The following is a 27,113-nucleotide window of genomic DNA, read 5'->3' on the forward strand; positions in this document are numbered from 1 at the left end:
TTGACACAAAGACAGAAAGGCCATGAAGTGCATGTAGACTAGCTTAATTTATTCATAAAGATGTTTTTTTGTATACATTTTCCCGTCATTCTTCCACGAAACAGGCTGAAAGGACACAGATTTGTTTGCCTTGATATGACTGAGCATGTGCAGACATTCAAGCCTGACACAACACTGTAACAGAGGTGAGGGGGGGTTACGGAGCCCTGGACATGACATAAAAAAATTGGATACCTCAAATGAATTAATTAGTGCTGCACACTAATGAGCATTTGGTGGGCACCAATGAGCATTTTGTGTGTACAAAATAGCACATCGTGGGGAGAAAAATCTGCATTTGTTGTGTGCAAATGAGCATTTTGTGCAGTAAAATAAGCAATTTCTGAGTATAAACTAGCATTACATGGGGGAAAATTAGCATTTCGTGTGTACAAACAAGTATTTCGTGGGGAAAAATTAGCATTTCGTGTGTACAAATAGCTATTCATGTGTACAAACTATCACAAATCAGAATTTTGAGCAGGAAAATTAGCATTTTGTATCTACAAACTAGCATTTCATGGGGAAAAATGAGCATTTTTAGGGCACAAATAAGGATTTTGTCGGTAAAAATTAGTATTTTGTGAAAACAAATTAGTATTTTAATATATTCAATATGTTCAACTACTAATATGTGTTCACAAAATATTAATTTGTACCCACAAAATCCGTATTTGTGCACACAAAATACTACTTTGAGGAAAACATTTTTTTTGAATGTCATGCTCCAGATACGTTGTAAGTGAACAGGATGTGTTGTAAAGCTCAAAGAAAATATATTTCTATCAGTCATAAGGATCTAACAAACCTGCACAAAGCAGCAACTTCTTCACAGTTATTATTTTAAAAAGGTTCAAATTGGAACTCAACACCCTGCAATTCATCCTATAACCTGACGCATCAGCAATTCTGCTTGATCAAAATGAAAAAAAGTGCACCACAGGAAGTGAAAGGTCCCCTAAACATGATGGAGGTAACGGTACCTGCTTTACGACAGCTATTCACACTTCTGTCCACTTTTTTTAATGTGTCATTTATGTACAGTACATTCAGAGTAAAGCCTTTTTTTAGTGCAGATACATATAAATGTGGTGCTGTTTTTGTTTTACGTCATCTGACATCTTTGCAAAACACTCGCGCACAACAGGACAGAAGAAAATCTTCATATGATTCTATAGTTTTATGTACACATTCAGGTGAGTTAAAGCAGCTCAAACTTCACTTAAGCTTTGAATTCTGTGACTAAATCAAAGAAAATATATACTTGTATGGCTGCTTTATCATTTACACATGTTCAGGATAGGCTAAGGACACAGAAAATACATTGCTTCTTCTTTTCTTAGAGTAACTTCTTAATATTCCTTCAAGAACGGGAGGGAATTCTGTGGTTTTCCACTTGCAGTCACATCGTATAAGCATGCGTTTTAAAAGACGAGCTCATGTATCAAAACAAAAGCCTGGATCAATACAGACATACATGACTCTTCTACATTCAGACCTTTAGGACTGCAGAGAAGTGACCATGATTGTACCTTAACAACACAGCGGATCCTAAATTGAAATCTGCTGACTCGTGGCTCTGCCACCTTCATTCGATCTGGTCAAAGTTGAGCACGTGGCCGTCGAAGTGTGTGAGGACGTGCCTCTCGAAGAGGCACTGCTGACAGTCGAGGGGGAACTGCTCGGAGCAGACGGGGCAAACCTTCCAGTGGCTTTCCACGTGCTGCTCGAAGCTGCGCTGCTCAAAGTGTGGCGGGAAGATGACTTCGCAGAGGGGGCAGCGCTTGTGGACGTCACTACTACAGCAGAGCAGGGGTAAAAACACGCCATGAGTTGTGTAGTTTAGCATATGAGACTGTGAAACTACAATTTGACATTCTGGCAGGACTGGAGTGAGCTGACGTTTCCCCTCTTACTACAAGATATTTTAATAGATAAAAACATTTATTCAACCTATTAAAGCATGCCAAACACCTGATTTAACCGACACACTGAGTAGATTCAAATGTGTAGACAGCATACAACTTCCTTTTCTTGTTCTTTACAGAAGTGCATGATGGGAGTTACCTGGAGTCGAAGCAGAAGTTGCTTCTTGCCTCACTGCGCCGACTAGATTGATGATCACATGAAGGAGGAGCTCCGTTGCTCACCTTGGATGATAATGTGTAGAAAAGTTTAAAGGTGTGCATTTGTTTGTACATCTTCACAACAGCTGCTTTTTACCGTTTTTCTGTCAAATGAAGACTGGTTCCATTCTGATTTATTTTCATCTTCAGTGGTATTTTACAGTTTATAAAGGAAGGTGATTTTGCCCACATGCAAAGACTCATTTGGTTCCAGATGTAAGAAATACACCAAAAAAGCCAAAACAAAAACAAAACCTCCACACTGCTTCATCATTAACAAGATGACTTAGGTTTTTGGCATTCACTGGTATAATAAGCACTGTTACTTTGAAATACAACAAATGATACACTGAACGGTTTAAAAGTCCCACTCTGATCCTCTTCTGATTTGTTGTAAATGTTTTCCCAGTGGTCTTTTTTAATTTTGATTATAATGTTTTTATGAAAAATAAGAAACCTGTGTTGTTTTCTTGGACATAGTTCCTGCAGAGTAGCAATAGTCCATTAGAAATTCGCCACTGAGTTGTGAGCGGGCAGCGATCCCGCTGATTGTAGTTTTTTTGTCATTTTTCAAACACCTTTTTTTTGTCTACTCCTGATTCACAACAATTACAATAAAGAAATACTCATGCATATAATTTGGAGCTTAATTTTCTTAATTTATGTCCTCCATCATCAGAAAAATGCTTCAAGAAGACATTAAAAATACTAAAAAACAACATTTTCCTCCTTACAAATATAACATGATTGATTTCTAAATGATTTGCTGTTAATGTTAAGATAGTTATTAGACAGAAATCGTGACTAATGTGTGGAAGAGGACTAAAACTGCTAAAAACAAAAAAGGACATAGAAAAATGTGCAAAATGAATAAAAAAAACAGATAAAGAAATAATAATATGATGAAGTGCAGAAAAACACTTTCGTAGAGCTTTTTCAACGTAACTGTGTTAAAAAAAAATCCATCCTTAACAGCCAGTAACTGATCTCCTGTACGTACTCTCTCCTCGCTCTGATCATCATCCTCTCTTTTGTCCTCACATTAATCATAACTTTATGCAAATCAGTTTGCAGCCCTGGCTCTGGAGGGCAAGTTTTTTTTTCCTCCTTAGTGACAGACGGAGCCTTGAGAAACATTTGCTCACAGCTCAGAAACATGAAAGTGAACGTTTATTTACTGAAGCTCAATGCTTTAAAAAGTGCTTGAGGGGATTTTTTCCGAACAGACTCATTTGGTTCTTGTGTCCTCTTACCTTCTGGGTTTCCGCTGGTGGAGGCTCATTGTTCTCTGGAGGACTTGTGCTGCGGGACGGCTGGATGCAGACAACCCTTCTGCTCCATCCCGGCACTCCTGGACCGGGGCTGGGGGGTGTGATCGGAGGTGCGCAGGGAGGCGTGCAGGGAGGAGCCTCAGGTGGAGGCCGTGCCAGGTATTCGGGAGACAGCGACACATCGGTTCGGTCTTTAAAAAGTGGGGAAAAAAAGTCAGATGCTGGCAGACGGGCATGAGTGTGACTAAAACTCGCGCTCATCCAACCTCTTGGGGTGTCAGTGGAGTAAGGATTGCCGTACTGGAGCTCAGCGGGTCTCTGTGGCACCAGCGGTGGAGGGGAGGGGTCCTGGGGGTAGGGGAGCGGGTAGCGCAGCACCATCGGCTGTCTGACTTCTGCGCACTGAACAGCAGCTTCCTGCCCTTTCTGCACTGAAACGTACCGCTGCAGCTTCTGCAGAGGAAACATGAAAGATTCAAGTCGTGTTTTTCGTATGTTTTTGTGGCATTTTTTCTGATGATGGACGACATCTCTTGAGAAAATGAAGATTTAAATTGCAATTCTTTAGTTAAATTGTTGTGAATCAGGAGCAGAAGACAGAGGCAGTTTAAAAAAAAAGCGTAGTTGTGACAGAAACTATGGGGGCATATATATTTGTATGGGCGAGCCGTATAAACAGAGAGCTCTTAGCAAAGGAAAGGGGAAGAGGGGGTGGTGTTGCTCTGTGCCAACAGTCCTGCCCACAACACAGAGGTGAATTTCTAATGAACTCCTGCTGCTCTGCAGAAACTATGTCCTAAAAAAACAAGTATTTTTAAAAAACAATTTTGGCTAAAAACTGCATAACCATAATTAAAAGACCACTGGGAACACTTTGAAAATAAATGAAAAGATTCTGTGCTTCACCTGTCAATCCTAAATATAGTCCATTTTTGTGAACAGAACTTTTTAAACACGTTGTTTCACAGGTGTTTTCAGGTATCTTAGTTTCCTTTTCCACAAAGAATTCCAGCAGGAACAACAAAGCCAGTCCAAACTTTTAACTTGCTGGTAAGTTTCATTTCTGCCCTTTGTGATTATAGCTGAAGCGCGCGCATTAGTACCCCACTCATTACTGTAATGGGTGCCAGACTCAGGCTCCCGATGCTCAGGCTTTTGCTGATAGAGGTGCTCACCTTCTCTCATTTGTCCCCCCATTCTATAGCTCGCTGTTCTCCTCCCTTGATGACTTCATTAGTGTGCTGCTATCAGATTTAACATTTAATGCGGGGTTGGGGAGGTGAAACAGACACGTAGCGTGGCATTTTCACTGTCTAATGGCGCTGTACTAAAGGGCGAAAGAAGCAAGTATAGATGTATTAATTAGTGGGATGGAGGGACTGGGAGCTGGAAGGGAAAAGCCACAGAAAGAGCTCAGACATGACACGATTGCTGTGTATAATTGAGAGCAATGATCTTGTTATGGACTTCAGTTTAGAGTTTACAACAGCTACTTATGTGAAAAGGAAAACCACAGCCTGTTGGGAGCCAAAGCTGGCATTCACTGGGACTTGAAGAAGCGTCATGCAGAGTGTGTAAACACTCAAGTCAATTGTTATCACAAAATTCAACGAAACAAAGAGGATTTATTCAATTTGGGCTGGAATTTTAGATCAATGGTCTCCAAGCTTTTTCAAACTGCAGACCGGTTTATTGTCAGACATATTTTCACGGACTGGTCTGTACGAGGCTCAAGTGACTGAAGTTTTTATTTTATTTTTAGCTTTCAGTTTCCCTTAACTTTTGATGGTAAATCTTCATTCTCTGTAAAACATCTGCAGCTGGTTTAAACTAAGCCCATAACTGTAAAAGTAGAAGCTTAAAAAAAAAAATTACATCAACTTTAGCTTCGTTTGACTTTTAACATGCGACAAAAAACAAAACAAAAACGATCACAAAAGCTGGTGTTTTCTAAATCTAATAATACATGTGAATCCACTGTTTGAACAACTTCATTAGCAGCATCCTTGTACCAATAGACAGCCGGTTGTTGAATTGTATGCATAATTAGGAGGTGTGGAAGCAACTGTCACAATAAATCCATATGTGGAGTAAAGACTCCTGGTTTTTGTCTGTTAAATGTAAATTTCTTTTATTTTGAAGTTGAAGGCACTTCTGTTTCCTCACTTTTCTGCAAAATTTGACTTTCCAAACATGTTTATTCTTTTGTTAAATTTGCTAGCTTGGGGGTTTTCCATTGGTAGAAAAGTTTAATATTTTTTTGGTTTCTTTGTGAACAGAAAACAAAAGTTGCTTGTTTGTGGACTTGGATGACAAAACCTTTCGTTTCTGCTATAGCTCTGAATATCATATGTGAAAAAAAGGTATGCTTTTAAGAATACACTAAATGCAGGCTCTTTAGCCCACCTTGTTCACACTGGACCAGCAGGGAGGGGCTTCTTCTTCTTCTTTTCTCTTTCTACTGTTTACAAGCGCATGCCTGCTAGCTGCAGTTGGAAGAGGTTTGATGGGACGTGTTTGATGTTGAAGGGGTGCAAATCTCATGAAGATGCAACAGGCTTTTTCTTTCACAGCTCTATTTTGGTACATGAAAGACTTGGTGTTGTAGAATTCCAGCCGCGCACAAACCGCAATAGTTCATTTCTCCTTCATGATCAATGCTCAAACAGTTGGCTCTTCCGGGAATTAAAAAGGACGGCATCCATACGTCGTTTCCAAATCCAAGTCCCTGATTGGTCAACGTTTGACCAGGTTTACCTTTCAACGCGTGCTCAATGGCCACTCGTTTTGTATGTAGAGCCCAAAAACGGCTGTAGAAGCTTTCATAGCTATGCAAGAGCATTAGAGCTTTGAATGCAGAGAATGCAGGGTGCTGTGAACGTAGCTTAAGAAGCTTCACCTCATCATGGAGGCTTATACCATGACGTTATCTCAGTGGTTTCTAGGTTTAGGGTTATTTTTGGACAGCCTCACCTCCTGGAGTTGCTCCTTTTCTCGCAGCGCCTGGGCGAGGTTGCGTTTGAGTTCCTTCACCTCGCGAGCTCTTTCAGCCATGTGCACCTAGTGAACAGACACACATAAACATTACAAAAACCCAAGATGACATGATAAAAGGGATCATAGCCATGAGAATTCGGAGGTCTTATTAAAAACTGCTGTCAGAGGAGAAATAAGGTTTTCTGCTTTCAGCCTGTGAATGACCACAGGAATAATTCAATTGTAGTTCCACAAACACACTGTTTGTCTTTTATCTATGCTGGCGTAAAGTCAAGTGTGTAGGGTTGACTGTGAAAGCCATAACTAGAGCCAAAGCACCAGGTCAGTGTTCAGGCCAAGATGAAGCAGGTCAGGGGACGGCCATAAATTTCTCCGTCTGCAACACAACTAACCCTGCAGGATGGTTTACAATGGCTGTTGTTTTCTCTTATTTCCCTTCATCTTAAACGCTTCATCCCCCCTCCCTCCTCTCCCAGCGTCTCTCTTTCTGCTTAATGTCTGTCTGTCCTGTTTTCATCGCCCTAAAACTCTCCGTTTCTGTTGCTTCCCCCGCTAATTCCCCCTTTCATCTCCTCCCGTCCTCTCTCCCCTCTTCCCATGAATTTACGGCGCAGCATTAGAGGGTTAAGTTCAGGTGAAGAGAGTCTGCAGCAGAGCGGTGACTCCCTCTGTTCTCTGGCTGATGTAAACAGCCGTAAAGCACGGAGTTCTGCGTCTGCCCCCATCCTCAGCCTTTGGGCCCATTAAGGACCGCTGGAGGGGGTCGCTGGGGGGCTGTGGACCCTCACCTCAGACATCAGACTCAATCAAAGTCAAGGGGGAGACGCATTTACAGCCAGTCCAAATACACACTATACTCACACACACCACGTTTTCCTGCATTTCATCAAAAATCAGATCAATTCTATAATCTCTACAAACTCTAAAAAAGTGATCTAAAAAATCTGCTGTTTTTTTCAGGTAGAACTAAACCACCTGGAAATCTGACGATTGGAGTGTGAAATTATAGAGCTTGGTTTAGTTAAAAACAAACAAACAACTGGATTAATCAAAATCTAATTAACCTCCAGCTAAAAAAGGTAAAACTGATTCTAAAAATCCATTGACTATATAAGAGTGGGTGTGATGTCATCCATAGAACATGGCTTACTTCAGGCTCCAACATGAAGTCAATTCAGTCGCCTTTTTTTCCCCAGAATACGGACGCCGCCATGTTGGAACCAGACGACGTCAGTAAATTGTTGCGGTCTCTTTGGCAAGAAATCACTCTGGCCAATCAGGAATGAGCTTGTTGGAAATCTATACCCCTACCACTTAAAAGCGGGGCACACTAAATCTGTCAAATGTTTCCATCGTTTCCATTTGCTCTGAAGAAAACATGTTAAAAAGCTATCAGAGCTCAGTGGTAGTTGCTTATCTCTATACAGAGGTCTGTAGGATTTTGGCATCTTGGAACCTGCAGGTAGTTGCCGTTTGGGACGCTGGGGTGGGTGGGGTGGGTGGGGTGGTCTCAGTCTCAGTTCAGTTCACAAATACAGTCGATGAGGAAGTCAAAACACAGATTCCTTTTTAAGTCAAACTCTTGCAATTTCTTTTGTTTGGTTTACGCCACTAGCAACGGGAAAACAGCTTTTTTAATAACCAAACAAAACTGGTTTTATAAAGTAAATGTTAAAATAAATTAAAATTTTAAATCAATTTGTAAATTGAAATCAATTCGGTAGTTTGCTGTCATCAGTGAATGAATGACAAAAAAATCGGTTTAAATTGTTTCCATTTAAAAAATCGTAGACTTAGCACAATTAGTTACGATGATTTAATTAAAAATGGTAACGCTTCACCATAGATACAAGTATGCATATGTCAAAAAAAATCTTGTTAAGGTTGGTCAAATCTTGATGGCAGAACGATAGTTCCCCAAATTTTGTGTAATGTAATTTTCCTGTGACAGATTCGGATTAAGCCTCACACACACAAAAAAAAATGTACTTACAGTTATTTATAAACATTATGTAAGTTTTCATCATCAGAACACACTGGATTCATAAACAGTCTTCGAAAAATGTTTTAGCTTTTTACTTCTACAACATTTAGCCGTTAATAAAAATGAAAAAGTAGTGAGCATGTTGCGTAAAGTCCAGGGCACTAGATGGGCCCACATTGTGTATTCTTTTAGGGAGTCGGGATTTTGACCCAGCCGGTGTTTTTTCAAATGAATCTGGTGCAGGTCTCTTACCCTAAAGCACTCCTCCTCATTGGCCAGCCGCTGCTTGAGCGTCTCGTTAATGGCACACTGCTCCCTCCACTTCTCCTCCATCACTGCCAGGTCTGCCTCTACCGAGCAGGTCTGCTGCTTTTCCACCTCCTCTCTGCCTCTCCCCTCCACCTCCATCAGCTCTTGCTCCTCCACACCATCCCTCACTTCCTCCGGCTTCGAAGTGGCTTCCTTCTCGCTGTTGTCCTCAGCGCTCAGTCTCTCGTTATTCACATCTACCCAGCTGGTCATCTTCAGGCTCTCCTCCTCCTTCTTTTCCTGCTTTTCTTCCATTTGTTCCCCACCTTGTTCAGGCCCGAACGCAGCTTTCTCCTTTTGCTTGCAGTCTCCTGGAGTCTTCTCCGTGTTTGTATGGTCATCACAGGCAGGATCTTCTGTTGTGAACTCTGGCGTGATTGTTAGGACAATAGTTGCAAGGTTTCCTGCAAGAAAGCAGCAATTCAGTATGATGTCTTCTAAATAAATTGGCGGTAGCAGACACTGAAGTGCCCTTTTGTCCAAATCAAATCAATCACTCTGGGGGAATTGTGCTGCAGAAGAGGATGAGAGCCTTAACTCAAAGCATCCTGGACAATCCCAGACATCTCTTGCACAACACGATGTCTGGACAGAGGAGCACATGGAGCAATCGGCTCATTTCACTGCGCTGCAGGACAGAGCGCTTTAAGAACTCACCTGTCCCTTCAGCTATCCAGCTGTTTAATGAACATGCCTGATATCAACTGTCATTCTATTTGTGAGCTGTCATTTTACTGCTGTTTATGTTGTTTTTTTTTGTGTGTGTTTTGCTGCCGAACACCTGGATTTCTCCTTTGGGAGATTAATAAAGTTTCTTTCTTTCTTTCTTTCTTTCTTTCTTGCACTGCATGCTGGGAGATTGGTAGCGGCGTCAGCATGGACGGTGTGGGTGAGTGAGTGAGTTTGAGAGTTTGACAGAAAGTTTGTGTGGTTTAGTGCTCCTTTGTTCGTTTTCTATTTTGAGTTATTTACTGTTTTTAACGACTTTCACTGGTGAGTTTGGGGGATCAGCGGTTCACCCGCCTCGCCGGGATGGCGTCTCAGACGCCGTCCTTGTCCCTGAGGCATGGGATCCGCGTCCAACCCGACCCACAGGTGTCTGTGGAGACAATTCTCCTTGCCGTGGGAGACTTAGTTGGTCACGCCAACATTACTTATGCTTCTCGGATGAACAAAGGAGTGATAGTTTTTCTGACGGAGGAGCGTTTGGTATCTGACTTGATCGTGTGTGGCGTCACTGTGGGCGGGGAGTTCCTGCAGGTGTCCCCGCTCGCGGTGCCGTCGACGCGTGTCATTGTTTCGGGGGTTCCCCCGTTCATTCCCAACGACGCTCTGGAAAAAGAGCTGCAGCGTTACGGAAAGTTTGCTAGCGGTTTCCGAACTGTAGGTTTGGGCTGCAGGAGTGAGAAGCTGAGACATGTTCAGTCCTTCCGCAGACAGGTTTTCATGTTTCTGAGCTCTTCTGCTCAGACTCTGGACGTGTCCTTCCGCGTGAAGCACGGGGATGGCAATTATTTGGTCTATGCCAGCACGGGAAATCTGAAGTGCTTTGAGTGCGGAAACGCTGGGCATAAGCGCGCCGCCTGCCCTCACAGGGCAGCTGAAGGGCGGCCTGATGAGGCCGCTCCGGCCGCTCAGGTGGAGCAGGGGCTCGCCGCTGCAGACTGTGTGGGTGTGGGGGACCCCGCCCTTCTAACTGGTACAGATCCTGGTGAAGGTTGCAGCTCTGAAGCTGCTCAGAGCAGCAATAGTGAGGTTAATGTTAGAGACAACACTGTTGCTCCTGCCTCAGAGCTTCAGGAGGAGTCTGAAGGTGGTGTGAGTGTCAGTGTTGAGAATGTTGCCGGTATTTCTGACCATTCTAGTGGTGATAAAATGGGCACAGGGGTGACTGGTGAAGGGGTTGAGTGTGCAGATGGACAGTCTGCTGTTACTGATGATTTTTCTGCTGTGATTCCTCCTCCTGTCACCACAGACATGGAGCTGGATTCAGATTCTGACTGTGTCTCTCTGGCAGAGTCCCAGAAATCGTCCAATGACATTTATTCACTTGAGGAAATCAATCACTTCCTAGAAGATTCATTTGGTAGACCAGTTAAAGTGGCTGATTATTTTCCAGATTTGGAGAAGTTCATTCTGACGTCACTAACTTTGCAGAAACAGGTTGACTTTAATATACTTGATGAAAAGAAACGGTTTCGATTAAAGAAACATGTCACTACCATTCGTAAACAGTTGAAGGCTTTGAAGGGTAAAAGCTCCAGAAGGTTGAAAATGAAGAAAAAGGGTGAAACACTGACGTAGTTATGACTGTGTGTGTGTGGATGATTCTTTTCCTGTTATTTTCTTCACTTTTCCTTCTTCACTCTATGTTTACATTTAAGGCAGGCTCTTTAAACATTAATGGTGGGAGGGATGCGGAAAAGAGGGCGATTATTAAAGACATTTTTGAAGATAAAGCTCTGGATATTTTGTTTTTACAGGAGACACATAGTGATGTACTGACTGAAGCAGAATGGGCTCTGTGGTGGAGGGGTCAGTCTTTCTTTTCTCATGGTACAGTCTTCTCTGCTGGGGTGGCGGTTCTTTTTTCACCTCGGCTGAGTCTTAATATCTTATCCGTTAGTGAGGTGGCCGCGGGCAGGTTCCTCACTGTGAGGGTTGAACTGAACGGGTTTAAATTTTGTTTGATTAACTTTTATGCACCTGCAGAAGGTGCTCACAGAATCCCTTTTTTCCTCACTTTAGAGGATTTTTTGAAGAACTGTGATCCAGGGGACGTTATAGTAATGGGCGGTGACTGGAACTGCACGTTAGATTTTACTTTAGATAGAACAGGTGCAGAACCTCATTTCCAGTCATCATCGGTTTTATCAAAGATTGTTTCTGACTCTTCTTTGGTTGACGTGTGGCGGCTTAATAATCCCCAAACCAGACAATACACGTGGGCCAGGAATGTGGGTGGAAAATTGAGCCTCGCTAGACTGGACAGATTTTATATCACAGACAGTTTTAGAAACAGGGTTTATGGATGTTCCATTTATCCAGTTGCTTTTAGTGATCATCATATGATAACACTAGAATTACACCTTGGATCTTCTACAAAAGGAAGTTCATACTGGCATTTCAATGTGAAGCTTCTACTGGATAGAGTTTTTTGTGAGAAATTTGAGTTTTTTTGGGAGCTTTGGAGATGTAGAAGATCTGATTTTGTTTCTGTTAGCCAGTGGTGGGAGGTGGGTAAAGCACAAATACGGGTTTTCTGTCAGCAGTATACGAGCCATTCCACAGTTGCAACTAAGAGAGCAATATCTGCTTTGGAAAAAGAAATTTCTGGGCTAGAAAACACTTGTTCAACTCATAGTGCTTCACAAGGTCATTTACTTAAGAGCAGACGGGGTGAACTGAGTTAATTTCTCCGTGAAAGGGCTAAGGGAGCTTTAGTTCGAGCTCGGTTTACCACCATCAGAGACATGGATGCTCCCACGTCGTTCTTTTTCAACCTGGAGAAATCTGTTTCTAGGAAGAAACAGATGGTCTGTCTGCGCCTTCTTGATGGGACTGTTACTACGAGTCCGGCTGCCATGAGAACTCTTGCGGTGGATTTTTATAGCGGCTTATTCGGAAAAGAGGACTGCGACAGCGACTGTGTGGATCAGCTGATGGAGGGACTCCCACGACTGAGTGACGCAGACAGGGATCTTTTGGACTCTACAATCTCCATGGAGGAATTGACTGCTGCTGTGGGTCAGATGGCGCTCGGGAGGTCTCCTGGTTTGGATGGGCTGCCGGCAGATTTTTATAAACACTTCTGGAAGTGCCTGGGCCCGGATCTACTAGAGGTGTTCAGGGATTGCTCACAGACTGGATTGTTACCTTTCTCATGCCGTCATGCTGTTCTCTCTCTTCTTCCTAAGAAAGGAGACTTAACTCTCCTGAAGAACTGGAGACCGCTTGCCTTGCTCTGTACAGACTATAAGTTGCTCTCTAAGGTCCTGTCCAATAGACTTAAGAATGTTTTAGGTGTAATCATTCACAGAGATCAGTCCTATTGTGTGCCTGACCGATCTATTATGGACAATCTTTTTCTTGTACGTGATTTATTTGATGTTTGCAAACACTGTGACACCTCAGTTGGACTATTATCCTTGGATCAGGAGAAGGTCTTCGATAGGGTTGATCATATTTATTTATTTTCTGCTTTGAGAGCTTTTGGTTTTGGAGAGTTTTTTACATCTTTGTTGGCTCTTTTGTATAAGGAGGCTTTTTGTTTAGTCAAGATTGGTGGCGGACTGAGCAGACCTGTTATGGTTCAGAGAGGGATTAGACAGGGATGTCTACTTTCTGGACAACTGTACGCTATTGCCATTGAACCTTTTCTCCATAGGCTACGTACTCTGCTTACAGGATTGATGTTACCAGAAATGTCCCACAAACCGTCTCTTGTGGTGTCTGCATATGCAGATGACGTAACGGTTTTTGTTCGACATCAGGCAGATATTGATTCTCTGTGCAATGTTCTGGATTTTTTCCAAAGGGCTTCTTCGGCTAAGGTGAACTGGGGTAAGAGCACCGCTCTATTGTTGGGACGTTGGTCGGGCTCCACATTGCCTCTTTTGCCTGGGAATCTTGATTGGGGAACGGAGGGGATGAAGTTTTTAGGAGTTTATTTGGGCAGTGACGTTTTTCAGAAAAAGAATTGGGAGGGTGTCATGGAGAGAGTGTGTGCCAGACTGTCTAAATGGAAATACCTGCTGCTTCGGCTTTCCTTCAGGGGTAGAGTTCTTGTTGTCAATAACTTGGTTGCCTCGACACTTTGGCATAGTATGATGGTGTTGCCTCCTCCTGCAAGCCTCATCACTGCACTTCAAAAGACCGTGGTGGATTTCTTTTGGTCTGGTCATCATTGGCTAAGAGCTGCCATTCTCTACCTGCCGGTTGAGGAGGGCGGTCAGGGACTGATTGATATTTCGGCCCGTGTAGCCGCCTTTAGACTGCGGACAGCGCAGCGTCTGCTCCACGGTTTTGGACTGCCGTGGTTGGATACTGCATGTGTGCTGCTGAGGAAAGCTGGGGGTTATGGATTTGACAAACATTTGTTTCTGCCCCAGCTTCATACCTTGGACCTGACTGGACTTTCACCTTTCTACTGCTCTGTCCTACAAGCCTGGCGACTGTTGCTCTGCAAAAGGGAAATAGTTTCAACACCTGGAATATGGCTGTTCGAAGAACCCATTTTTGGAAACGACCTCCTCAACTCACAGATTCTGGTTTCTGCTACCATGAGGTCGAAGTTGAGAGATGCGGGCTGTGTGAAGCTTGGACATCTCCTAATGACTCCTGCTCCTGAGCTTTCTGCTTTTACCGGAATAAGATCTCTCAGAACATTGGAAAATCTCGTGAAGGAGATTTTTCTCTCCTTGCCTGTGTCCTATCAAACCTATGTGATGGATCCTATTGCATCTAGCCAGTGGGTGGATGGTGTGGATTTCATCTTTCCTCCTCTGCAGGTTTCTCCGGCCTGCGAGGGATGGCAGGAGGACGGAACTAAACTCCTGTCCTGGACTACTCCTCAAATAGGAACTTTTGAAACGATTGGGAAGAAGGCTTTATATCTTTTATGTGTTAAAGTTTTGAACTTGCGCTCCTTGATGGACGTCAGAGTGTCGAGGTGGGCTGAGTTGTTTGGCACGGGGTCTTCCCCGAGGGGCTGTTGGAGATCCCTGTACAAAGCTCCTGTTGAGAAACGGGTAGGTGAACTCCAGTGGAGGGTCGTACACGGGATCATAGCCACGAACAGATATCTGGTGCACCTTAATCCTGGCGCGGGGGATGGGTGTCCGTTCTGTTCTGTTGCAGAAACTGTGGAACATCTTTTTTTGCAGTGTCAACGTCTGACTGGACTTTTTTCTCTTCTTCGTTCTTTTTTTGAGGGGCTGGGAGAACAGTTTTCATCTGTGTGTTTCATTTATGGGCCAAAATATTTGGCCAGAAAGCGGAGAGTCCATGTTTTGTTAAATTTTCTTTCCGGTGAAGCCAAGTTGGCGGTATGGTTGACGAGGAAAAATCGGATACGGGGAGTTGGGTCTGACGATGTCCTGTTTCTTTTTAAAAGACTTTTGGTGGCAAGGTTGAACGTCGAATTTGGTTTTTATAGGCTCACACATGCACTTGATGTTTTTGAAAATATTTGGGCTGTACAAAATGTTTTGTGTTTCGTCAAGGATGACTCTTTAGTGGTAAATTTTTGAGTTTGTTTCTTTGTTTTTGTGTTTTTCTTTAATTTTTTGATGTGAATATTTTATTTGTTTAATGATGATTGGTCATTAAAGGTGTTTTGAAACTCAAACTCTTTCTTTCTTTCTTTCTTTCTTTCTTTCTTTCTTTCTTTCTTTCTTTCTTTCTTTCTTTCTTTCTTTCTTTCTTTCTTTCTTTCTTTCTTTCTTTCTTTCTTTCTTTCTTTCTATCTCTCTATCTATAAGCAATAAACTGTGATAGATTTCAGTATTCCAGGCTTTGTAATAAACTTCATAATATTTTAAACAAGGAGGAGAAAGAGTTCTACCAGTTTCTAATGATTTACATGTCTTTCTCATAACGTCTTCCTGCAAGTTTGAGAGTAAAAGGGCTTTGAAAGCAAACATTTGGATTTTGTGTGACATCGGCGGGACTGTACCTCCTGTTGGAGACTCTGGACTGGAAGTCAGCGTCTCCTGTGTTGTCTCAGTGGACACATTTCTCTTCGACTCCTGCAAAGTATCAACAAAGAGAAGGAAAGCTGAAGGCTTGGCGGTAGCAGACACTGAAGTGCCCTTTTGTCCAGGCCTCATCCTCAGAACTCACCCCTTGTGTCTCGGGTGTATTGAGTTTGGCCACCTGCCTGCGGAGGCGCTGGCACTCTCTGTACTTCTCCTTATAGTGCTCTGCCGCCATGTGGAGGCGCAGCTTCAGCTCCTCCACCTCTCTTTGCAGTTCGGCTTCTGCCTCGGAGACCACCACGATGCTGGGTGCCATCTCTCCACTGGTACCAACAGACTGGATAATAAGAGTGAACAGATTCAGTAATCAAATAGTTTCCTTTATTTGAAACGCCCAACCCAAGAGAGGTTGAACAAGTTTGAAGCTACGTACACACCGGGCATTTGATGACATTTAGCCCAAGGTGTTCACACTGGACAAGCAGGGAGGGGCTACTGTTCTACTGTTTAGTAGCGCCTGTCCACCACCTACAGCTGGAACAGGCATGGGACGAAGTGTCAAAGCAGTGCAAATCTTACAATTTGGGCCCGAAACGGTTGGGTTCATTGCTAGCATCCTTACAATGGTGAATATGGATTACCATCATATCAGGAGAGTGGCTTGCTTTATCTTTATTTGAAAAACAAACGCAGACATCATCAAGGTAGTCACCGTGTCTGGGTTTACTAGATTAACCAAATCCATAAGTCCCTGATTGGTCAAAGTTTGACCCTGGTTCAACTTCCAATTCCAGCATTCAATTCTGTACACGGAGCCCGAAAAAGGTCGTAAATAATTGCGTAGCTACGCGTGAATGCGAGAATTTCGAACGCTGAAGCCCGAAATTGACGTTTACATAAACTTTTCATTGGAAGTGGTTGCTTGAATGCATGTCGTCGAGGGTGGTGTAGACGTAGCTTAAAGTCAGTGCCGAGGCATCATGGAGGTCAGACACTGACCACGTCCCTCTGGGCAGTGCTCCTCATGCGGTCCAGCTGGCTCTCCATGCGCTGGCACTCCGCTTGAGCATCAGCCAGGCTGCTCCGGAGCTTGTCCGCCTCGAGGCGTGCGCGGTACAGCTCCGTCATGGAGTGGTCACGGGCGCTGGCTGAGTCACGGAGCTCGGAGGCCAGGAGGGAGGCCTGCTGCCGGGAAGCCTGGAGCTGCTCCTCAGCCTGACGCAGCTGCTCCCGGACACGGGCCAGCTCAGCCTAAAACACGTGGAAAGTGTTCTTATAGACAAAGAAAAAAACAAGTGCTCGTTAAAAAACAGCAAATGAGTTGACAGCAGCCACTCCTACTTTGTCAGCTTTGTGTGCATGCAGCTCTTTCTCAAGAGAATCGCGTTGGACGACACAGGCCCTGAGCCGCTCCAGCTCCTCCTGGAACTGAGCAATGGTCACCTCCCTGTTCAGCTCCACAGCCTTCAGCATCTGAAGCTCTGCGCTCAACTTGGTGTTTTCCAACTCTGTGCTGCGCAGGTGAGCCTGGACAAAAGCCAACCCGGTAAAATAAGTCTGTAGAAATAAATGATCAGTCTTTGGACCTGGAGATCCTTCACCTTATAGAGATCTCTCTCGTCTTTCTCATTTTTCAGCTGGTTCTCAAAACTGTCTCGCTCTGCCACCAGCTTCTTCAAGCGGTCCCGCAGACTGCAACATCAAAAACCTGTTTAGTATAGTTTATTGTCCCTATAACCATGTAGAAAACGGATAAATGAACATTGTGTTTACTTAGTTATCCATAAAAATGAAATGAGCTGATGGAAATGTTGAGAAACCTGACAGGCAGGCAGACCCACGTGTCTCTCTACATGATGCATTTCAACTGTCCTGTTTTCCTCTCCGATCTCCACTCACCAATCCAGCTCGGTCTCTTTTTGGAGGCCTCTCTGGGTGACTCCCAGCAGGTCCTCCTCCAATTGGCGAACGCGGTCTGTGGCCTCCGTCAGCCTCCTCCGCACCTCCTCCCTCTCCTCAGACAGGCCCTGCGACGAGCGCAGCAGCTCCTGCGGGACACAGGCCGTCCAATCACAGCAGCCGAAACAGCAGGCTAAACCTTTTTGTATTCTGTTAATTACAGAGCCAAAGAACTGAAGATGGACAAATGCAGCCTCGTTTGATCAGACGGCAGTGGGGACGTGTATTTCTGAGCATGTTTGTCAACAGAAACCATTTAAAGCAGGGGTGTCAAACCTCCTGCTGGTTTTTCCGAAATCCTGCCTCATCTGCTGTTGATTACCTGGATCAGGTGTGGTTAGCCCTTAAAGGGGCTTCAATGGCAGGGTGGTTAGAAAACATGCAAGACACCGGCCCTTGAGGCCTGGAGATTGACACCTGTGATTTAAAGAGTACAGTTTAAGAACATCTGAAATGTCAAATGTTTATCAAAGATTAGTAATTTTTTTTATATGCTCTTGTACAAGAGTCTTTTAAAACACACTCCAAAGGAAAATGTGTGTTTGGTGTTTCTGACATGCTCTTATGGAGCACATATAAAAAGATAATTGCATTTCTGAGTTTTTCTTTTATCAAATCGTTGTGAATCAGGAGCAGACCAAAAAATATATATACAGCTTATTTGTGCTGTAGAAAGTATGATGGGTGATAGCTCCAATATTGCTCAACGCTTTTCTGGGAATGTTAGGTTGGGGGTGTGAGGGGCTGTAAAAACAAAAGAAAAAGTGTATTCCACAACTCATGAAATTCTTATGAACTACTGCCGCTTTGCAGAAATTGTGTCCAAGAAAACAACACAGGTTTTTGGGAGTTTGCCTAAAAATCTAATAATCATACTTACATAAAAACGCCACTGGGAACGCTTGAAAATAGTTGACGATGATCAGAGTGGGTCTTTAATACATCATCCGGAATTGACGTCTTCAAAGGTGACTGAGTATTATTTGCACAATTATAACTCTGTTTTATTATTGTATCTAGTATTTTGGGGGTTTTCCTTCACATTTTTCAGCAGCAGCTGTAACTTACAAAAGCTCCTTTTGGGCATCTGGGAGTCTTATCTGATCACTCGTAAATCACCAGTTACAAATTACCAGTATTATACCGCAAGTGCTTTGATTGATGTAAAAACACACAGTGGGTATGTAAAGTCACTTAAAAGCTTGAGGGAGGAAGCAAACAGAATAGACAAGTAGACTTTCTGTGCAGTCCCGAAACAACTTCCTGGAAGAGACCACATGCAGACAGTCCGCTTCCTCCGCGTGGTTTTGTCCGCTGAGGAAATGCCTTGTTTGAACTTGCAGCAGATCAGCAGCGAAAGGCGTTAAATCATCCAGAGTGAATGTTGGTGTGACAGAACAAACATACCTTCTGCGAGCGGTCATCGTTGCTTGCGCAACCAAACAAACTCCCTTCTTTCCCTCCATCTCCTGAACTCTTGGGCACAGAAAACAACAGACAACTGCCGATCTAAGGACACGCAGCTTTCCAGAAATCCACACACACGCCAGCGAACACTCAGACCTGTCTCCCTCTGGGACTTGGCTCTGCTCGGATGGCTGTATGATTTTTTACGGCTGGCGTTCGGGAAGCACTTCAGCAGTGCATAAAGACCTTATAAAAAGTGTAGTCGTAAAATTAGCAGCCACAAAATATGTACTTATGTTTTCATGTTAAACTCAAAAGATATTTTCATCACAGCGCCACAAGCCGACGTGCTTCACAGAAGGATGCACCCACCTACTCGCAGAAGTCGTATATCCACAGATGGACCTGCCTGCTGAATGAAAAACGGCACAGTAATAACAGTGCGCGCACATATTATCCTTAATTTATGGCGATTTCGTTCTACGTAAAAAAAAAAAACAGACTAACTCAAGGCAGCTCACTCTCCCTGGTCACCTAGACCAGAAAGTTACACTAGGGGGCGATATGAGACAAGATTCAAATGCTCACAAGTCTTGGCAAAGTTCAGAGCTTCAGCTCTTTCTGCCAACTCCCCTTTTTAATTTTTACACCAAACCTCCAGGGGCGGAATGGTTTCAGGGATCCGTGCCCATCTAATGTCAAAACTCATAAACGAAAAAACTGAATTATACTCATACTGACAAGAAGGACGAAACCCATAAGTTATAAAATGTTTTTTTCATCCCAGACGGATCTGTCCAAATGTGTGACAGTGACAACTTCATTTAAAACTGAGAGAAAAAAGAAAGAGAGAAAGAAAGCTGGTGAGAAAGTGAATCGCGTGACTGAGTCGTGTTTGTCCCTGGGGCTGGGCAGGGTTTTTTTTTTTTTCAGACAGGCGGTTTTGTGGACACCCTCCTCTCATTCCACACACAGCCTAAAAGTGTTTGCAAGCGGGTGGCATAATGAGTGCGTTTGTGTTTGCCGTGCATGTGCGCCGCAGGGGCCCCGCAGTGCAGAACCTGAACGGCAGTGTGGCGGCGTGTGCGTGCGAGCCGGCGTGTGCTCGTTTGACGTCATGTTTGTTCTCTCTGTGGTCGCGATGGCATTGTCCCTGACGCCAGATGCCCAGGATAACTGGGTCTCTACTTCGTTCTGGCCCACTGGGTCAGGCCATAAAAGACGGCGGGTGTGTGCGCGGGCACACACAGCAGCTCAGACTGGGTCTGTGAAACACAAACGCAGATTAATCATAAAGGCAGAGGCCTTTGAAGTGTTCTGCTGTGATCATTGGAGAGGAACGGCTCCACGCTGAAGTGCCTGTCTGTCCATGCAGACGCTGATGCACAGCCACCCAGAAACCGTCTAATCTCCCATCTCAAATACAGTCTTTTAAAGCTTAAAAGCTTTGACTTCAAAAAAATAATGGAGCGCCTTATATATGGATTCATTTTGGTTGTCTTTGCTGATGTCGAAGCGATTTTAGGAGGTCCACTGCGCTCGGTTGAAAACACGTTTGGAAGCTACAGGTATTGTGAAAATGCTAACGTTTCTAACGTGGCTAACAGGTTACAAACATGTTGTAGAGTTGCTGTTAAGGCAGTTAATGAAGTCTGACTTATCTCTGACTCGTTTGCATAGCTAAATGCGCTTCATAGTTCTGTGCGCCTTAGACATGACACGCCTTATAATCCAGTGTTCACCTGTAGTGCGGAGAATAGTCCAAATGTGAAATGTGTTTGCATGACTTGCAGACCTCCCAGCTGTTTTCTCTTTCTCTGTATTCATGTTAATGTTTGCGTTCCCACACAGCCTCTTCAGCTACCTGGTTGTGTGTCCGTAGCAGGCAACACGTCTCCCTCTCCTGCTCCCTTTCCCTGACCAGGCGCTTCTGCTCCTCCTGCAGCCGCTGCTTCTCCTCCTGCAGGAGACGCATGGCTTTCAGCAGATCCCTGCGCTCCTGCTGCATCTCCTCCACACGCTGCAAGACACACCCAGTGAGAAGATTAAAAACGCCACAATTCATTTTGTGTTCAGGTTTTCTAATGTTCTTTATTTCTATTTTAAAATATTCTATAGCCACTGAGTTGTAAAAAAAAATGAGGGACATTAACTACCCCAGACATTTGTCCTACTATGTCCAGACGTCCGGACATCAAATAGAATGACACAACTGGATTCTGTATTAGAAAAAGACAAATGGGGTTGATGGCCGTGTGCAGTCTACCTCCAGCAGGCCGGTCTTAGTGGTGACGACAAGTATGTCTGAGTTGCTGTCATCCTCGGTGACCGTGAGCAGCTCTTCGGTGGGCGTGGCTGGCCTAAACTGGAAGGGCGTGCTGGCTCCCCGGATATCCCCAGTGTGAGTGACGTAGCAGAACTGGTAAAACTCCCCGTCCGATTTCGGGACGTAGTAACCTAAAAGTGGAGGAAAATATGTCACCTCCTTTAAGATGATGCCATCCTTCTGTTTGTTGTTTGCATTTCGGATTTCCATAAACACAGTACGTTTCAAAGGAGATGGTTTTAAGAGCTCTTACTTGGAGGCATAAATGGGCCACCACCATATTCAAGCTGCTTTTCAGAAATGGGGGAGGGGGTGGGGAATACCCAGAAGCTATTGCTGCTTTTACTGACTCCCAACACACCACAACACACTCTCATATTTTCATTGAGTAATATCTGACCATTCCAGGCCCAGTAAAACCAGTTCTGTGGGAGTGAGTGTGGTTAGAGAGGTGCTCAGGTCCCAGGCCGCTGTTTGCGGTTGTGTTCCCTTATTAAATAAAAGTGCTGCTTTTTATATGCACCGTAAAATGGAGGAGTTACTGTGAAATACTCCCGAGTCTGTGTAGTGGTTTACACAAGCGCACCTTGAAACACCACGGTCCTGTGCACGGGGCTTCCTGGTTCGTAGCTTTCCGGCATTGGAGACCAGAGGAAGGTGTAGTAATCCCTGGCTGTGCTCCAACCCACCTAAGGGAATTGTGCAAACAAGAACATAAATATTTGGAGCCTCAGGAGACAATGTGTCCAAAAAGTACTTCCAATCTACTTTTTTTTTCTTCTTTTTTTTCCAAGAGCGGTTAGTGCTCCTAGGGCGTTTCAATTATTTAACCGCTAAACTCTTCAGATGATTTAAAGCCAGAGCTTAGACTTTTAAAAACCAGGTCCCCTCGGCCCTCCCGACACCTTTTGGACTCATGTAAAGTGAAGCTATAAGGCGGGCGAATGAGGACGGAGGCTTGGGCTGCCCTCTATGCGTGCAGATTGGTGGCAGCTGCAATTCGCAACAAAGGAAGTAGGGGAAGGTTGGTAGAGTAGAGTAAAACCAGGAGAAAGAAGGTGACAATTTTACACAAAAAGTCAAGGGAAAAATAAATCCCTGGATTTCCTTCCTGAAAACTCCTATTCCAATTCTGCACAGCTTCTTTTTCTAGATACTTAACAAAGTCATTCACCTCTTAATGTGTTGAGCTTGTGAAACAGAAGCTGTGACTAACTGACTAATAATGTGACTGACTGGGATGTTGTGACAAGCTTTCAGTATCCAAAGTGACACTGAAACATGTTTAGGAATGCTCAGCCAAAATCTCATTAAATGAGTTCCAGGGCTGCATTATATAAATAAATAAACAGATATAAACAAGAAATATTCAGCCAATAAATAAAAGAATACAAGAAACTTTTATAATCCTCTAATAAAAGACGTAATAAAATTTAAATCATCAAACACAAAAATCTTTCCATTTCTGATTTCAAACTGCATAATTGCTGTTTTTTTCCCTCTGTGCATACATTAACCCGAGTATGCGATGCTGCTCCAAACAAATGGTAAGAGTCAGCACGCAGACTTGAGCCAAGAACATTCCTTCCACCTCCACCGCTCTCTCAGCGAGAGGCTCGGCAGCATCGGGATTCCTGCCTGTTTGCTCGTATTTGCTTAAGACAGAAAAGGCATCAATAATTTTGCTAATTGCAGAGTGAGCTTGACTGACGTTTGGTTAGGTATGGCGTGGCATTCCAGCACACCAGTGATGTTATAAAATAATCACAGGCAAAGCAGCTATCAATCACTCAGGAGAAGTGTGAGGGGACAACATGATGACACTTTAATTATACACTCACAACGGATTTTTCCCCGTCGACCCAACGAACATGCCACAACTGAAAACCTGCACCTTCTTTTTTCTCCCCGCCTTGTTTTTGTGTTGATGTGTGCTTTCTCTGAACCATTTTTTGACATCAATTGATGAAAAAATAAGTCCAAAATCGACAGGAATCAACAATAAATTTGACAAGTTGTTAAAAAATGTTCACTGTTGTTGTTTAATGTGAATACAAGACATGTGATCTGTGCCCAAGGGCACACTGGTGGAGGAACAGGTTTCTTTCATCAGAATCCTCATTACAGTATTACGCTTACACTTTCCTGCCACTAGGGGGTGTCTGTGCACAACTTAACAGAGGGTCTGAGTCATTTAAGCAGCTTTGACTTTAAGGTGAAGCCTGCATGTGTGGAAGGGAGGAGGTAGAAAATATTCTCCCACTGAATCACCTCTGCACGAAGACTTTGCCTTCAGGAGGAAACAAAAGTCCCACAGATAGGGCAGGTGTTGGAAACGAAAATGTCAAAAACTCATTTTAGGCTTCATCTTTCCGACACAAAGTGTCTTGTTTTTGTAAAAGCACAAATGCGCGGACCTCTTGCTGTTGGAAAACGCGGTTTGAAGTTTTTATTCTCACATAACCTCAGCAAGAACACAAAAAAGACAGACGTGCGTCAAAGTGCTGGTTCCCCGACACAGAGCGCTAACCATCAAACAGGTTTCATTAGCACGGGTTGCCATCATTACATTTTCCAATCCCCATTTTTCCACATAAAGCCAGTATCTTTATTCCTTTTGAACTAGTCAGTGGATCTGAAGTCAGTTCCTAAAAAAAAAAAAAACGATAAAATGTTTGTCTGATGACTTTACGAGACATTAAGTTTCCTAGTTCACATTTCCTGGTAATTAAGTGTGAGATTTGATGGCTGTGATAAAAGAGTGGCGCAGGGAGGGAAGGGGGCGGGGGTTGATTGGCAGGAAGCAGAGAAAAATCTGATGGAAAGATGAGGGAGGAACAAACATGAAGAGAAAGAAGAAAAAAAGAGGTCCTAATAAGAATCAGAGTGGTTCATAAAATGTTTGCTCCCCCACTGAGGGCGACGGCGAACAGCCCGCCATGTACACTCTTCCTATTTCTGAGTGCACCACGCCAAAGTGTGTGGCAAAGCATTTAACGAAGAGCAAAAGGATTTATCCTGACATTTCAAAGTACAAAATAATGGTGAATCAATTGTCTCCGCAATGCATTTTCCTCTGATTTCTTCCAGATTTTTGAGCTATGATGCACGCATGTGTGGTACCTTGAAAATGCCCACCCAGTCTTTAGGGTGAGGGGTGATGTAAGGGGTCAGAGTGTAACGGCACTCCAAGGGTGCCTGCGGTAGGAAACTCTTCCCCACGTTCTGGAAGATGACATGGGCAAAGTTGGAGGTTTCCATGATGCTGACGCTGCTGCCCGGCGACGAGTCCACCACCTGGAAGGATGACATCGTGGCGTGCGGGTCACTTCATCTGTCTGTGGATAGATAACGGAAGAAGACAGCAAAATGTCAGACACAACTACTAAACAGGCAGTTCTTTACAGCAAATAGAACCCATTTAGAGGCACATTAGTTGTCACAAACCTGACAATATTAAGTTTATTCTCGCAATTTGAGCTAATCACTGAGGGGGGCTGCAGTCACGGCCGAACTCAAGACACGTGTAACGATTTAAACCAGAGTTTCATGCAGTTTATGAGCCTACAAGGCGCATCAGCGTGTGCAGAAGGAAATAGGAAAAATCCGCCATGCTAAATTCTCTCCCACCATCTGGAGTGTTTGCTAAAAACTGGGCTCCATTTCTCAGTTTGAAACGCTTGTAAACCTGCTGTTTCACTATTGCACTGATTGTTTGGTACTTTTCTGTTGCAGAGTTGGATTTATCCCAGCTTAATTTTCAACTGAGGAAAATAAAACAATGCAACTGAAAATAATCAATTAGCTGATATCGCCTTTGATTATTCTGAACTTAATTTTTATTTTTAGGATACATCACATTCTCTAGATTGATTTGAAATGCTTTTATAAACAGAATCAGACATGGTTCTGATGCTGTTTAATGAACGCGTCTGATAAGGTTATATAGAAATATAATTTCGAGGCAACCAAGAAAATCAACTACCTAATTATTAATAATATAACTAGTCAAAAAAAATGTCATAGTTACCCTTCATACAAAAACTGTAGTGTAGAGCTCAGTCAAGGTTGAGATGTTGACATGGTTACAAGCAGACGTCTTCCTTCACCAAACCATGCACACACAGCTGGGAAAAATCATCAGTACAGTTAACATATGGTATATGTGGACACATAGCTGATGCAGTTGGAGGTGGGAAAGTCACAGTGTTACCATTTCTACAACAGTTTGCAGAACCACACATTAACAAGGTTTGCTTAGGCCTCAAAAATGAAACGTTATCTTAAAACCGAATAAATTAAAATGGACAGCAATTTGCATTTAAGTCCAATAAACAGGTAAAGATTGAAACAAGTAAATATTCAGTAGGTACAGAAAACTGTAATTATGCTTGTAAACTTTTACCCACTTCTTCGACATTTTTTTATTTTACCAATTTGCTGCTAATATTATCATGCAAAAAACTAAGAGTACAATTATTCCAGAGCTACTTCAGTAAATGAAAATGAATAAAATCAATGCAGGCTCTTACTTTTTTTTAAGGATTAAAAATTGGGTTTTTGGTGTTTCTAATATGATCTTGTGGCATTTTTCTCATAATGGGGGACATATTTGGAGAGAATAAAGCTTAAAATTGCATTTCTGTGTATTTCTTTATCTAAATTGTTGCAAATCGACAAAAAAATGCTGTTTGAAAAAGAGCTTATTTGTGACATAGAAAATACGCTGTGTGGGCTACAAGCTCAGCCCAACTCTGATGGATCCACTTGCAGACGAATAGATCCGTTTACATTTTTCTTTTCCTTGTCTGAGCTGGAAATTTGATCAAAATATACGGCTGGATAGATCTGACATTGTTCGCCTATTGTGTTTGGAAGTGTGAGGGGCTGAAAGCTAGCGGGAGACAATGTAAACAAAGAGTTGATGGGATGTGGGGGCAGGCTTACTCCTGTCCCCCAGTCCCACCAATATCTCAGAGGTGAACTATTGCTGCTCTGCAGAAACTATGTCCTAGAAAATGATACATATTTTGTTTTCTATTTTGGCTAAATACAGCATAATCCTAATTAAAAGACCTATATGATTGCTTTGAAAGTAGATCAAAAGATTATCAGAGGGGGACTTTAGCTCATGGATATAAACAACATACCAATGATATCTTTTTAACACATTACTTGAGAGGAAAGTAGCCGAAAAGAGAAATAAAATAAAGAAATTTAGCAAGAGTGGAGATGCAGCTGCAACCACCAGCACTGCAATCTCTAGACTCTTATGACTCAGCTGCAGATTAACCAGCCTGTGGAAGTCATGATGAGTGCACGACTTCATAACAATATTGTGTATTCACATGCACACCGCACAGCAAATAAACATCACATTTGCATAAATGCAGGTCTTCAACACAAACCCAGCTTATTTAGCCAGAGGCTTTATGTTATGAACGGTTGCTAGAGAGCTAACATTAGCTTGTGAACAACAGGCCATGTCAAAGCACTAGTAGCTAACAACAGTGCGGCTAGCTTGCTTACATTTACGACGAGCAAATATAGGCGTTTGTTTGGCTGGAGATGTAAAACAGGTTACCGTTTGCGAGGTTGACACTAGTGAAAATGAATGCTTTCAGTCGCGTTTATGTCATTGCTGCTTCTGTTGTCAAAGCTCTGACGATGGAGCGTCTCTTCCTGACAGAAAGTGATGCTGAACTTCCGGGATGCTGAGCCGGAACAGTGATGTCATCAACGTAAAATATAATTGTAATATTTATGTTTAATTTTTGCTTTGTTCAAAAATATTATAACTTAGCTTGGTAGTCTTTATTATTATTATTATTGTTCGTTTTTTATTTAAATATGAAATAACAACTGTTCGATTCATCCTTAAGCACACAATCTTAAAACACAGCAAAGTACAGATAAACATTTACTTTATTTAAAAAAATGTCTGTCTTTTAGACGTCCTTAATTTAAACTGTAAAAAGTAACAGCTTAAGAAGGGAA

The 27,113-nt window shown here is 43.1% G+C and overlaps 1 protein-coding gene across 3 annotated transcripts; it reads right to left on the minus strand.

The window, feature by feature from the left end:
- Positions 1–28: 28 nt before the first annotated feature.
- Positions 29–26,848, minus strand: tax1bp1a (Tax1 (human T-cell leukemia virus type I) binding protein 1a). Of its 3 annotated transcripts, none has more exons than XM_011480878.4 (18): positions 26,701–26,848; positions 25,147–25,243; positions 24,240–24,454; positions 21,703–21,805; positions 21,057–21,247; positions 20,655–20,810; positions 17,324–17,472; positions 17,026–17,116; positions 16,766–16,951; positions 16,424–16,675; positions 15,570–15,761; positions 15,403–15,475; positions 8,670–9,130; positions 6,410–6,496; positions 3,703–3,889; positions 3,419–3,627; positions 2,107–2,189; positions 29–1,838 (listed from the first exon to the last, which is right to left on the minus strand). In XM_011480878.4, exons 3-18 carry the CDS (start codon positions 24,426–24,428, stop codon positions 1,628–1,630), a joined length of 2,820 nt encoding a protein of 939 aa, XP_011479180.1. In that variant the 5' UTR covers positions 24,429–24,454; positions 25,147–25,243; positions 26,701–26,848; the 3' UTR covers positions 29–1,627. The 3 variants fall into 3 exon arrangements, with proteins under 3 accessions (XP_011479180.1, XP_020562789.1, XP_078811038.1); XM_020707130.3 differs by having other exon boundaries at positions 26,646–26,785; XM_078954912.1 differs by having other exon boundaries at positions 1,047–1,835.
- Between the last annotated feature and the right edge of the window lie 265 nt (positions 26,849–27,113).

This window comes from Oryzias latipes, chromosome 11 (assembly GCF_053564925.1).
Source record: "Oryzias latipes strain Hd-rR chromosome 11, Olatipes_Hd-rR_3.1".
NCBI lineage: Eukaryota > Metazoa > Chordata > Actinopteri > Beloniformes > Adrianichthyidae > Oryzias > Oryzias latipes.

What these genes read in the sequence shown, in the direction of transcription:
- tax1bp1a (XM_011480878.4), bottom strand. Translation starts at nt 24,428, where the DNA reads ATGTCATCCTTCCAGGTGGTGGACTCGTCGCCGGGCAGCAGCGTCAGC. An exon ending in ACTGGGTGGGCATTTTCAAG is followed by an intron (nt 21,806 to 24,239) that starts GTACCACACATG and finishes CAATTCCCTTAG; the next exon opens with GTGGGTTGGAGCACAGCCAG. An exon ending in AAAGAGACCGAGCTGGATTG is followed by an intron (nt 17,117 to 17,323) that starts GTGAGTGGAGAT and finishes TTGATGTTGCAG; the next exon opens with TCTGCGGGACCGCTTGAAGA.